The sequence below is a fragment of the Macaca thibetana genome, chromosome 12 (assembly GCF_024542745.1).
Source record: "Macaca thibetana thibetana isolate TM-01 chromosome 12, ASM2454274v1, whole genome shotgun sequence".
In the NCBI taxonomy this organism is placed as follows: Eukaryota; Metazoa; Chordata; class Mammalia; order Primates; family Cercopithecidae; genus Macaca; species Macaca thibetana.
In genome coordinates, this window is record NC_065589.1 from 73,745,537 (window position 1) to 73,759,804 (window position 14,268).

The window sequence follows — 14,268 nt, forward strand, 5'->3', positions numbered from 1 at the left end:
AGCCTGCACATATGTATTTTTAAAAAGCTTCTTAGCTTTTTAGTTTAGTCCCCTGGTTGAGAACTACTGATTTTAATGAAGTGAATGAAAATAGAGTTTGTTTCAGTCATTTTGCTACATGCTTGGAGTCACTGGAGAAACTCTAGGGTAATAGTTCTCAAAAGTGTCTTCCCTGGACTAGGAATGTCAGTGCCATTTGGGAACATGTTAGAAATGCAGGTTCATGGGATGCACCCTATCCAAATAGAAATAAAAAATCAAGCCCAAGAGAAGTAGAGGAAAGAAAGACGTTAACTCAAAGACTCTGCTTTTTAAGCTCTTTCCCCAAGATGGCCTTAATTTTGTGAGAAAATTTAGGGCCCAGCAATCTATACACTAACAGGCCCCTCAAATGATTCTGATGCAAACTAAAGTGTCAGGATTTTGTGTAAGTAAAAGCCCTTAACCTAGGAAACAAGACCTTGAGAAGCACTCCTGTTGGAAGTTCACATTGCATCTTCCATCCCCTTTCCCAGCTTCATCACTACTCATTTTTAGCCCAGAGATTTGACTTGTGAAAATGGTATGTCTTAGTATTTTGTTTCTCCTCAGAAAACTTTAATTAGTGTTCATTATATTTCACAGTTGCATCCCAACATTTTTCTTTACTTCTTAGGAACTAACCTTGTTTTGCTTTGAACTTCATGAGTCTTGAGACATATCTTAGACATGTTTAACTTTCAAAAAAGTCCTTCGGAAATCTCTTCTCTCCATAAGGTAAAGTGCCCATAGCTAGTAAAAAATAAACTTTGGAGAGTCAGGGACACAGCTACCTTAAACAATTTCCAACACTGTTTTATAATATTGAACTTGCCTTTCACAGCAAATAATTATTGCAATAGTTCTAATAACAATACTTCCAAGAACCAGCCCTTCGATCTGACCTTTTCCCCTCAATCAATCTTACTACAAGTCTCTCCTCTTGATCCCTGTGTGTGATACAATGGCAGAAGGAAAATCAGACAGCCCAAATCCTCCATGTGGAAGATCACATGTGAAGACCACATGTATGTTGAGTTCACTGAATTTGTGGTACATGTATAGTGAACCATGTTCCCTGTACCAAACAAGTAGGGGACCTGGGGACTACCCTTGAGTACCTCACAGCTGTACAGGCAGCAGCTAGAGGTCTCACTCTGGACAGCAAGTGTGTCAGGGTTTGATCGTGAGATATCGATTTTAAATGTAAGATGTGAGGGAATTCAGGAAGGAAAATCCAACACAATTTAAAGCTTCAGTAAAAGACTCATGCTCTAGACACTGTATGACAACTGCCATCAGAAGGATCAAACAAATGACTTCCTGGCTATTAGGATAAGAGCCCATGTACTGCCAGCCTGTCCAGCCTCACAGCCACCATTGTGCTCCACACTCTGTGCTGCAGCAACAGAGGCCTTTATTCAGGTCCAGAGACCGGCCATGCTCCTCCCTGACTCAGAATCTATGGGAAGTTTCTTCTAAGCCTTCCTCTCCCTAACTTATGTCAGATTACCCCAGTCGATGTTTCGTAGTTGTAACTGAATGGTTAATTTGAAAAGTCTGTTTCTCTACTAGAATGAAAGTTCCATGAGGACAAGGACTGTGTCTTTCTTGTTTCCCATCATATCTAGTGCCTCACACAGTACCTTGGCGTGTATTGGATATATAGTGTATCTGCTGATTGATTAATCAAATGAGTAAATGAGTGCATGAATGAAGCAAGCCTGGTGCTGGTACTGGAGTATTTTAGATATTAACACTTAAATTCTACTGTTAACTTGTAATTTCATTTTTCCATCTTTCCTGTCAGTGAATGTTCCCTGTAATTCACCAAACCGTTTCCGGTGTGACAACAATCGCTGCATTTATGGTCATGAGGTGTGCAACGGTGTGGATGACTGTGGAGATGGAACTGATGAGACAGAGGAGCACTGTAAGCAAAAGTCAAAAGGGAGAAGGAAAAAGGAAGGACCCCAGGTGGTCTGCAGGTTGTAAAATGTACCTCTGAGATTTCAGTTTGTTTTATAGAGTTGTGCCCATGATTGCAGATCTCTGCTGACATAATTGTTTACAAGACCATACGAACACATGCATTGCTTACATGTAACTCTGCCTATTCTTCCTGTCTCGTTTGAGCACAATGCTGGCAAATCCATTAATTTTTCAGTCTTTGTTTAAACATTTAATAAGCCTTCTCCTCCTCTTTTCTCATAAGAAACTGAGAACAAACACTAAATACTGGTTGAGCCACACCTCACAAGTTAATAGTTTATTTTTTCAGATATAAGATTTGATCATTCTTCAGCCTTCAGGAGTTGCTAATTGCTAATCTAGGCAGGTGCCCAGCTGCAGAGATCATGTGAAGCAAGGCAGCCCTGGTGTTAACAGAGCTTATCTAATATCCTTGTTGAAAATGAAAATTCATTTCCCAGAAGAGAAAAGTGATAGATTAGTTTAAGATAGAAGTTTCAAACCGGCTGCATTTAACATTTCAGGCATTGAAATGTCTGTGCTTTTTCTGCACTTTCAAAATGTTTTAAAATCTATCCATTGAAGGAGAAAGTTGACCAATTTTCTGGGCAATTTAATTTGCCTAGAAAAAAGTCAGTGAGGAAAATCATTTCCCTGACTCCAGTTATTTTTTTTCCCCAAAAAGACATTACCTGGGAAAATTAAGATAAATTCCTAATTTTTCCACTTTCTATTTCTTGTATTGATGTGGTATTAGAATGCTTTGCCACAGAATGCTTACTTCCAGCAAGATACTTCCTTCTATGACAGAGACAGTTTGTGCTTACCAAATAAACAAGTGCTTCCCTACATTTCCCAGTCTCCCTTGCAGGTGGGTTAGGACCATGTGACCAGTTCTAGCCAATGTACTGTCAGTTGGAGGTGCCGTGTGTCACTACTGGGCTGAAGCAATGAAAAGCGCACGTGCCTTCTCCATGTCTCCTGTGCTACTGCAACAACCTTGGAAGCCATGTGTTCCAGGCAGCACAGCTGCAAGATGCAGGCGGGCTGTGGAACCAGCGTTGGCCTTTATATGAGTGCTCAATAAGGCTTCATTATGTTGCACCCCTGAGACTTTAGGATCTGTTGGTTGCAACAGCTAGTATGAATTGCTCCAAATAACATAGAGTGATGAGGGAAGTAGAGTACTTCCACATCAAAAACATAAAATATTTGGCATTGGGTTAACAGTCAGGAGGCAAGCAACAAGGACACTGATGGTGGAAGCAGGAAAGATGGAGATCATGTTATGCAAAGTCAAAGCATTTGATAAAGCTGTCACCTCAGAAAAACTGGAAGGCAGATCACATGCTTACTGAACCTGTCAATCATGGAGTGAGGTTAGAAGATAGAATGTTAGTAATGTGCATTGATTGCCATTCCTGAGTTTGGCAAGATAGTATAAGAAAGAGAGAAGCTAAGGGAAGAACTGGTTAACTTATAAGCAGAAATAAAATAAAGCCCAGAAATTTGCTGTGTGAGAAAAGCCAACTGTATCTACATCCCAAACAGTAAAAGTCTGAAGTTTAAAAGGCTTTGAGACACGAAGGCCCAATAACACCTCCTCATTGGATAAAATGACTGCCCATCTGTTTTTCTACATGGATTGGATGTAAGTGACAATAAGTTCAGACAGAATTATATGAGAGAAAGAAAGCAAAGAAAAAAGCAGATTCGAGAACTATGGCTCAAAAAGAGCACTAGGTCAGGTTACTAACTTTTAGAACAGGCTAGAAGCAAACAGATCAAATGCCTGGTAGGTTTCTGAGAGCAAGATATAACCAGATAAACCAAAATGCTATGACTGTTTGAGACTTGAAAGAAAAACAAAACAAAACAAAAAACTATTGGGCTCCCGGCCTTCTATAAGCAAGAAGTGGGGTGAGAAAGCTGTGTGGGTTGTAATGGGAGCATATTTCCCTTTCCCTCTCCATTTGAAGAGGAAAATAGACAAGGAAAAACTCTCAAAGGGTAGAGTCAGAAACAATGAGAGACATTTTGACACAGGAGCTCCTGCCAGAGCAGAGGCATGAGCTAATCAATAAATACCCTCCACTCCCCAAAGAAGGGACCTTTACAATGTCTGCCCAGAGTGACTATGTGATTTACTCTCCTTTCCAAGCCAGTGTGCTTTTGAAAGTGAAGGTGGTGCTATTCATAATTCCACTGGGGCAGCAGACATGAATCAGGACTGTCCTGTGCCAACATGTGTCATCCTAGCCTAGTGGGACTTCAGAATTGCTATAGTTTGGTGACTGCCACGACTCTCTAATTCTTTCTTTCCCATGGGAGTGTTTATTTCTATTGCGTTGCCCCTGTTCCACCGCTACCTATCGGGCACAGATGGCACCGATTGTTTATTAGTTTATGGGTCTCCCAACCAAGAGGAACCACATCTGGAACTGGTTGAGTGGCTACTGCCCATTACGCAGAGGTCCTGGATTTCAGTTTCTGAATGGACTAAGCTATGTTCCTTGGGAAGGGGTTAAGGGTGTTCCACGTATGAGAAGAAAATCGTAAAGGAGTATTTAGTGACACAAGGGTAAATTGTATGAGAATGCACATTCTTCCTTTTTCCAGTCTCCCTTACAGTTAGAGCGGGGCCATGTGACTGGTTCTGACCAATGGACCATGAGCAGGAGGATATCTGTCATTTCCAGGCTCAGGAAGTTAAGAAGCTCTGTGCTTCCACCATGTTGATCTTCTCCTGCCTTGGCAACCTTGAATGTGTTCCTGTTGGCATAATTATAGGATGGAGGAGGGTTTCTAGGCTGTCATTAAACTTTACATGAGTGAGAAATGAACCTTTGCCATTTTAAGCCATTGAAATGTTGCAGTTTGCTTCCTGTGGTGGCTGGTAGTGGTTTCCCAGACTAAAATCCTGCTCCTTGAAAAGAATAAAAGTTTATGGATTCTGGGATTTGACCATGTGCTACAAATATCTTCCTCCATTTTTTTTTAAATGGCATTTTTAGTAGGGGAAATGGAAAGAGATTTTGGGGAAGGGGGAAATCTGCTCAAATTTTTAAAAAAATATTTTATTTCTGGGCTTTCATCCTTTTGTGCTATGCCTCAAATAAATTAATGCTATAACCACAGATTCATTTCTGCCAATAATAATAATAACAGGAATACAAACTTGAAGGTTGCGGTAGTGTCAAAGTCCTCCCTGCATCTTGTAGCTGTGCTGCCTGGAACACATGGCTTCCAAGGTTGTTGCAGTAGCACAGGAGACATGGAGAAGGCACGTGTGCTTTTCATTGCTTCAGCCCAGTAGTGACACACGGCACCTCCAACTGACAGTACATTGGCTAGAACTAGTCACATGGTCCTAACCCACCTGCAAGGGAGACTGGGAAATGTAGGGAAGCACTTGTTTATTTGGTAAGTACAAACTGTCTCTGTCATAGAAGGAAGTATCTTGCTTCACAAAAGAAAAAGTTTTGATTTTAATTTGTTCTTACATACAGGTAGAAAACCAACCCCTAAACCTTGTACGGAATATGAATATAAGTGTGGCAATGGACATTGCATTCCAAACGACAATGTGTGTGATGATGCCGATGACTGTGGTGATTGGTCTGATGAACTGGGTTGCAGTAAGTAAAAAAATCTTAAGCCAAATGCAGTATCCTTGGTACTTGAAAAAGCTTCTGAGGGTGTTTGAGCAAGAAGGGAATGCCACAGGGGACCTGGGAAGGGACATTTATTTTTATTTTTAAAGTTGAGGGAGTGGCTGGATGCAGTGGCTCATGCCTGTAACCTCAATACTTTGGGAGGCCGAGGCAGACAGATCACTTGAGCCCAGGAGTTCAAGAACAGCCTGGGCAGTGTGACGAAACTCCGTCTTAACAAAATACACAAAAATTTGCTGGGTGTAATGGTGCGCACCTCTAGTACCAGATACTCGAGAGGATAAGGTGGAAGGATGGCTTGAGTGCAGGCAGGGGCTGTAGTGAGCTGTGATTGTGCCACTGTACTCCAGCCTGGGCAATAAAGCAAGACCTTGTCTCAAAACAAATGAACAAACAAACAGAAAGAAAGTAGAGGAAGCACTTTGTGTAGGAAAAGGATGATGAACATAACCAAGGAACAATTCTAGCTCAATGTTTTGATGGAAATGTTAGAATGCCATGTTACTAAGTCACACCTTTGTAGTCCATTTATGACTCACATAGTGCTTTCACATATGTTACTTAATGGGTTACTCAAGTTAGCCCCATTGAGTTGCTTTTATTGTCTATGTAATAGAGCTCAGAGAGCTTAAGTAACTTGCTTGAGGTCACACAGAATGGCAGAGGCAGAATTGGAGCAGTCATGTGAGTCCAGGTTAGGAGGGCTGGCCTCTGGACCTCTGCCACTAGCGGTACCACTTTGGGCACATACTGACCTCTCTGGTCTTTGGTTTCCTCACAGGACGAAGGAGGCCATTCTTCAAACTCTAGGAGCCTGTGGCTTAGTCATCCTAGTGAGCTCCATGTGCTTTCAACTTCTTGGGCTCTAACTGATTTTTTTCTGAGGCATCCAAAGGATTTTCTATCAGTTTTTCTCCTGCATGAGTTACAAAGGGGTGTGAATAACCAGCCACATTGAGTTGGCTTGCCATTTATTTCACATACATTTTCTGTGGGACTTGGAGTTATTGACAGACTTAAGTGACTTGATTCAATATTTTAAAAGCTGAACATGATAGAATTCACAAAACTGAATGGCAAGTTTGGGTTCTAACTCCCAGAGACTGATAGGTGAGCAGTTCCAGGAGTTTGGAGTACTTCCAAGTTGGACTTGGGTCCAGTAGTCAAGCACTGGTTTCTCTTTCAGTTGCCTGTGCCAGTTAAAAGGCTTAAAATAGACTACAGTACTTTCTTTTCAAATGGCATTTAATTAGTAGCAGGTTTTTTTGTTTTAAACGAAATAAGTAGCACAAACATTAATTCAGGTATGGAAGCAGCTTCTCTTTTCGGATATTAAGTGGATATGTGATATGGAATTCAGTCTTATTTCTCTGGACTAATAATTTGAGGCATAGAATTCTCTTTTAAAATACTAGTTCTTGGGTGCTGTTAATTTATTTGCCTTTCTTTTTTTCTCCTTCTTTCTCTCCTTCCTCCTCTTCTCCTTCTTCTTCTTCTGTCTTCTCCTCCTCCTTCCTCTTCTTCTTCTCCAAAAGCATCACTGAAGTGTATGAGACACATTGTTCTATTTTTTAAAATTGAAGGTGTATAACATGACGTTTTGATATACTTATATATAGTGACTTGACTTATATATAGTCAAGCAAATTAACATATCTGTTGTCTCACATAGTTATCTTTAAAAAAATATTTTTGTAGTAAGAGCACCTAAAATCTACTCTCTTGACAAATTTTTGGAGATGAAAATACATTAGCATTTTTTCTAGCACCAATCAGGTATAAAGGAAAGAAGTTAACCTCAGGTTGCAAATATTATTTATGTGGTCATAAAGATAGATTGACTTGCTGTTTCTCTGGTAGTTCTTATTTCTTCTTCATAAAATGGAAAGTAGGGTATTTCTTTTATAAATAGAGTGCCATATGTTTGGGTTTGGGGAAATCAGTTATATGGGTTAAAATGGTGATCATTTTCAAATGAAAACAATGATAAGAAAGCCATCACATTTTAGGAAGAATCCTACAGTGTTGTGTGGTTTCTGCTCTTGTTAAGGACTCTTGCTTCACAAAAGCATGACTCATTCAGTGGATCACTTGCTCCAGAAATTCTTGACTCCTGGGACCCCTAATCCCTTTATAGATTTCAGAACTGGGGGGAAATTACAAAGTCTAGTGATGCATGGGAGACCCATGGAGGTTATGTGACTGGCTCCATGATATCCAAGTTAATAAACATAAGTCAGATTCATTTAGCAATGTAGAGGGGATATCACTGCTAACCTCACAGAAATTTAAAAGTAAGGAAATACTATGACAAATTTTATGGCGATAAATTAAACAACTTACATGAAGTGAACAAATTCTTAGAAAGACACAAAACTCTGAAAATGGCTCATGAAAAAAATAGAAAATCTAAATAGATGTTTTAGCAATGTATAGTTGTTAGGAGCTCCTATAATAAAGGCTAGGATCTTTATTATAAGACTTTCATGTGTACAGTTTTGAAGTCTGCACTCCAAGGGCAGCATTCCATTGAATTTCATTGTACTTTATTTTGGTTATTTTTCTTTTTGAAACTCAGTGTTTTTAATCTACTCAGACCACATATACTGATATGGTCATTTACCCTAAAGGACTCTGAGAGTGATTAAGTTCACTTCATTGCATACTATAGAAGACAGATAGATATATTTGAAAGAATTGAACCAGGAGATACCACAATCTCTTTGTCAAAAATACTCAGAAGCCTATGACCAGGAGACTTTTTATTTGAGAGGTAGATGAAGCTTAAATCTTTAATGGAGATAACCACTGCCTCTCTTTCCCCCATTATCACTTACTATTTATGTTCATCTTCACCAGTTTTTCTGTAAGACCTAGGTTTGGGGATAGATGGAGGATAAAAGAAGCAAACTGATAAGAATGACAAGGATGAAAGCCAGACGGTTTGGATAGATATCAGTAGAGACAAGCTCTTGGGGCAATGATGAACAATGAAGTGTTAGGGTGGAGTGTGAGCTGTTAAAAGTCCGTCCTGGAACATCTGCATCAGAATAACAAGGATCATTTATATGGGCTCTACAAAAATAAACTATGAGTTGTTTTTTTTTTTTTTACTGTGAAAGTTCAATAATAATCAAAAGTAAAAAGCATTTGAATCCCATCACTAAAAGAGAACTAACCTTTAAAGTTTGTGTACTTTTGCTATCTTTTTTTTGCACTTGTATATGTAAGAAATATTTCTTAGTATTTTTAAAAATTAAGAAATATTGTATACTAAATGGAGTTTTTCGGTCTTTTTTTCAATTTATTATAGATATTTCCCATGTCAAAGTATCATTTGAAACTATAAATTTTAATAATCACATAGCAATTCATCATGTAAATAATCATAACTTATTGCTTCTAAGATGTATTTTTTTATATTTTAACATTTCTGAAACCAAGATATATATCTTACAATTAATAACATGTCAGTGTAAGTTCCAGACATATTCTATTTTAGTGTTACATAAAATAATGGTGCATCAGTAATGTCTTAGTTTAAAGTATACTATAAAATAATTTATTCCCTATCACTGAACATACATTCAAGTTGTTTTCAAATGTTCTTATTATAAATATTGTTATAATCCTTAAACATAAATTATACTGCATATTTTATTCCTTTTCAAGGGAAAATTCATTAACATGGAATAACTGGGCAAAAGAGTATGACTATTTTTAAAGGCGTTGATGCATACATACATAGTACAAAATTTCTTTCCTTGTGTACTAATTTATGGCTCTAAGAGCAGTTGTATGACTTAGAACTCTATGTATTTTACTGCACCTTGGTCAACACTTGATATACACATATATATTTGTGTGTGGGTGTGTGTATATACATATATAATCAATTGGTCAATGTTAGGCAAATTATAGTCTTCTTAAAATTTTATAATTTCCTCCTATTTGTAATTTTGTTCTAATCTATATGTATCCATGTCTGTCTGTCTTTCTTTCTCTTTCTTTCTCTCTTTCTTTCTTTCTTTCTTTCTTTCTTTCTTTCTTTCTTTCTTTCTTTCTTTCTTTCTTTCTTTCTTCTTTCTTTCTTTCTTTCTTTCTTTCTTTCTTTCTTTCTTTTCTTTCTTTCTTTTCTTTCTTTCTTTCTGTCTATTATCTATCTCTCTATCCATCTATCATCTATCTCTATCTATCTGTCAATCTATCTATATGCAATAGGATTAAAGATAGTAGAGCAGGTGGTAACAGCTATGGAGTGTCAGGCTTCATAGTTCTGGAGTCCAAAATTGAATGCTCTGAGGATGAGCCTGGGAGTGCTGCATATAATGTGAAAATTGCCTTAGGGTTTTAACATCATATGCATTTATCTAAACGGTATTCAGGCCACAATCAGAAATAGGAATCCAGACTCCCCCAGTGCCCTCTGTCCTCTCAAAGTCTTATGGAAAGGGGTCATCTCAAGATGTCCTACAGTTGGTTACTAGTAGGTGCTCCTTTTGATACACCACTTGACTGTTATTTGTGGCTGATCTGGTTTGTAATGCTGGGATTTTGTTTCTCAGATAAAGGAAAAGAAAGAACATGTGCTGAAAATATATGCGAGCAAAACTGTACCCAATTAAATGAAGGAGGATTTATCTGCTCCTGTACAGCTGGGTTCGAAACCAATGTTTTTGACAGAACCTCCTGTCTAGGTAGAGTATATTTTTTCCAATTCCTGTTTAGGTGAACTTTACAGTTAAGGTTCTCCACCACTCCCCTTTATTAAATAAATCACTACTTAATTCCCTTAATGGTACCATACCCATGGTTTCGTGGTTCTAGGTCATTGAACTACTGAAGAATTGCTTTCCCCCGCCTGTATGCATGCTATCTGACCAGTGCCTACCTAAGTGCTTGTCAGATACTCTGTGCTCAGTAGAGTCTGTGGAATTGATATGAATGATGAAGGCCTTGGTGATGATGGCTGTTTATTGCACCACTGTGTGAAATCAAAGTTTTTTTAAAAAACAAACTAGGCTTATTTCTTCATTGTAAGTCAAACAACCAGCACATATTTATACACACCTACTTATGCCAGACATAGATGAGTTGTAAGGTATGGAGTCAGAAGATAGCTTATCAAGATGGTGAGTGATGACTGTGATTTTAGATGCCTTCTAGTATTTTAATTTACTGTTTCTAATTCATGATATGTCATAGTCAGAAGATTGTAAGAGCTCCTTTTGGACCTGAAGCTTAAGAACTCTATTGAAAAACCAAATCAATGACTCCTGTTCCTGAAGCTAGTTAGCAGAAGTGAAGGGACACTGAACAATACAACACAACATATGCCTTCTGAAAGGGAAAATGTGCTCTGCTATTGCAGAGTCATAGAGTTTAAATCCTGTCTCCATTGCTTATCAGCTTTGGGACTGTGGGCTTAATCATCCATACTTCTTAAAGTCTTTTGGCAAGATTAAACAAGGAAAATATTTGGAAAGCATGTGAAACAGTATCTGAAACTTAGTGTTTCACAAATGTTTGTATCATTGCTTGTTTTCATCTGTATCCTTCTCAGTCCTCATTGCTAGTGAATATGGATTTAAACAGAAGCAAGGTCTCTAAGGAATGGATGGGAGCAGATGTTGCATATTTGGTTTTATTTTGCCTACAGATATCAATGAGTGTGAGCAATTTGGGACTTGTCCCCAGCACTGCAGAAATACCAAAGGAAGTTATGAGTGTGTCTGTGCTGATGGCTTCACGTCTATGAGTGACCACCCTGGAAAACGATGTGCCGCTGAGGGTATGATGAGTTCATGTCAGGATTAATTGACTTTTGGGGGAAATAAATACTGCTGAGTACACTATACGAGGAAAGAAACTTTAGATTCTCAGAGTTTTTCTTTTCTTTTTTTGTTTTTAACTCGCCAGCTGCTTCTCTTCTAACACCTCTTTAGTCACTCCTTTGCTCTCCTCCCCTGCCAGCTTAAAACAATAGCTACATCCCCCAACAAATACGCATCAGTTCAAACAAGAGCCGGGTGTTACTTATAATGGATTTAGCCTCTTGTCCACCTTGATAAAAACTTCAAAAAGTGGACAAGATGTCATCTTTCTTAAGGCTGAAACAACAACAAAATCTTGCCTGTGGGACGGTCATCAATAGAAGGAAAGTAACAAGGCCCTCTAGCTACCACTCCACTGAGAGTAAGATTTGAATCCCAATAGTCCAAGAAGGCTCATGAACTGGGGCAAATCAAGGATACTCTGCTGACATATCCCTTTTGTATTGTTCATGGACTACTGATCACAGGCAAAAAGGAGTCTGGCACAGTCATAACTTCAATCATGAGTTTTACATTTTAAGTTGATACCAGTATCTGACAATCGGGCCTGATAAAAACAGAGAAAGAATGTAAGTCAGAAGTATTATACTCCAAATTCCAGAGGCCTGATCTAAATCATCATGTCCTAGCTAAGAGGCATGGGTCTTTATTTTGAATTTGAAGTTTGTACTAGAGTTTCAGGAACTTGTTAAGAAAATAGCACTTTATTTTGTAAATTAAGAGTAAATGGCCAAAATGGCTGTTTAATTTCTTCATACAAATTGAGCTTTTAAAGCATACATTTGACTAGCATACTTTAATATTTTACCCTCAAAACACTCTTGACAGTGAATGAAAACCAGAATGAAAGCATTTGAACAGTTGGTCTGGTAATTAAGCAGCAAATTTTTAAATGTTTAAATCTTTTAACTAAGGACATGACTGAAACAAATTGGAATATTCATATAAAACATAATGTCAAGATAGAGGAAATACGTAAAATGAACTTCTAAAAGTTACTTAAATTGGATTCAATTGACATTATGCAAGTAAATTAAACTTAAGAAATTCTAGACAGTGCATCTTGGGATGAGTCACCATTAAGTAGCTGCTTTAGGTTAAAAAAATTAAATCAAGGACAAGTCAGGTTTATTTTTTCATTAACTAGGAGCTAAATTGGGTCATAGAGCTGATTACCTGCTAAAAAGAATCATAAAATCTGTCAGGAAAGCATAAGGAATGAGACTTTTCTGGTAAACTTTTAGTAAGATTATAAAAGTATTTCTTTTGTGAGATAGAATGTCTGCAGTCTTGTCTGTTTTGATGTCAGTAAATAAAAACAATTCAGTGAAAATGAGGACTCTACGTAGGGTTCTCAGTCTAGCTTTGTTCCAAACTACCACTGAGTACAAAGAATAAAGAACTGATAATGTCCCTAAGAGACATATTAGCATTCCACTTGAAGTGGAGATGAGAATGTCAACTCATGGATTTTGTAACCCAGTTGGATAGTCAACTTTATTGATTAACAGAGATAGTCAGATTCCTATAGAAACTGATGTTCTTTAAAAAAGGGGCAGGTACATACTGTGCATTTTATATCATACTTTAAGGAAAGTATAATTCAAACAGATAAAGTAGCCCTTTGTTTGTTTACAGGTAGCTCTCCTTTGTTGCTACTGCCTGACAATGTCCGAATTCGAAAATATAATCTCTCATCTGAGAGGTTCTCAGAGTATCTTCAAGATGAGGAATATATCCAAGCTGTTGATTATGATTGGGATCCCGAGGACATAGGCCTCAGTGAGTATAAACTTTGGCATCTTTCACTGATATTAAGTGACTTTATAGAATTTTAAGGTGTTGACTTTTAAAGAATTTATTGTTTAATGAGTGAATTTTGTTGCATTAGTGGAAGAGGATACTCTTCCAACCCAGCATGCTCCTGATGACATAGTGTGGCCTTGAATCCCAGCCAATCTTTCCTGATTTCTTTCCAAAACTCTTCCCATCACTGGGGTTTATCCTTTCTGAACCATCTCACATCTCTTTGTATTTTGAAATTTCCTTGTCCTTGATACTGCAGATCTTGTTCCTTCCTACCGTTGTACACCTTGAAAATTTCTACCCAGACCTCAAAGACCCAGTTTAATGTCACCACCTCTGTGACAACTTCTATCACTCCTCCTGGCAGAGTTCTATGATTGCTCACCATGAACCTATGTCATTTTATGGCACATGTTACTCTAAGTTATATAGCTAGTTGACCACATAATATCTTTCTATCCTCTATACATCTGCTTTCTGGGGACAAAGACTGAATCTAACTTATCTCTAAATGCCTAGCATCTGACCCAACATCTAGTACACTCTACGTGGTAGGTAATCAAAAAATTTAGTTGAATGAAGGAAAAAGATGAATAATGCTTATTGTTGAATCTCTCATGGCTCTGTCTGGTGTTGGGGGAGATGATAGTAGGGTAGGAGTCAGAAAACTTGTCTTCTATGCCTGTAAACTTATCTTTTATGCCAGTCTCCCTTATCTACTAGCTTTATGATCCTAAATAATTGTAACGATTCTCTGAATCTCAGTTTTTTATCTACAAAATCAAGTAGTAATCTTGTTCTGCCTGCCTACCTCTGAGAGTTGTTTTGAAGATTGAATGAGATGAAAGGCTTTGAAAACTATTAATAACTATGTCAATATAGGATTTATTATTGTTGTATTTTCACACATATTCATGCAATACAATACACTTTTCAAGAATGGTGCATACCTAGGAAAGCAGTGG

The 14,268-nt window shown here is 37.9% G+C and overlaps 1 protein-coding gene across 1 annotated transcript in view; it reads left to right on the forward strand.

The window, feature by feature from the left end:
- Window positions 1-14,268, forward strand: part of LRP2 (LDL receptor related protein 2) — a 213,535-nt gene that overhangs the window by 175,790 nt on the left and 23,477 nt on the right. Inside the window, exons 62-66 of the mRNA XM_050750442.1 lie at window positions 1,829-1,951; window positions 5,499-5,627; window positions 10,229-10,360; window positions 11,323-11,454; window positions 13,136-13,279. Coding sequence (XP_050606399.1) covers window positions 1,829-1,951; window positions 5,499-5,627; window positions 10,229-10,360; window positions 11,323-11,454; window positions 13,136-13,279 — 660 coding nt within the window. The remainder of the gene's footprint in view (window positions 1-1,828; window positions 1,952-5,498; window positions 5,628-10,228; window positions 10,361-11,322; window positions 11,455-13,135; window positions 13,280-14,268) is intronic.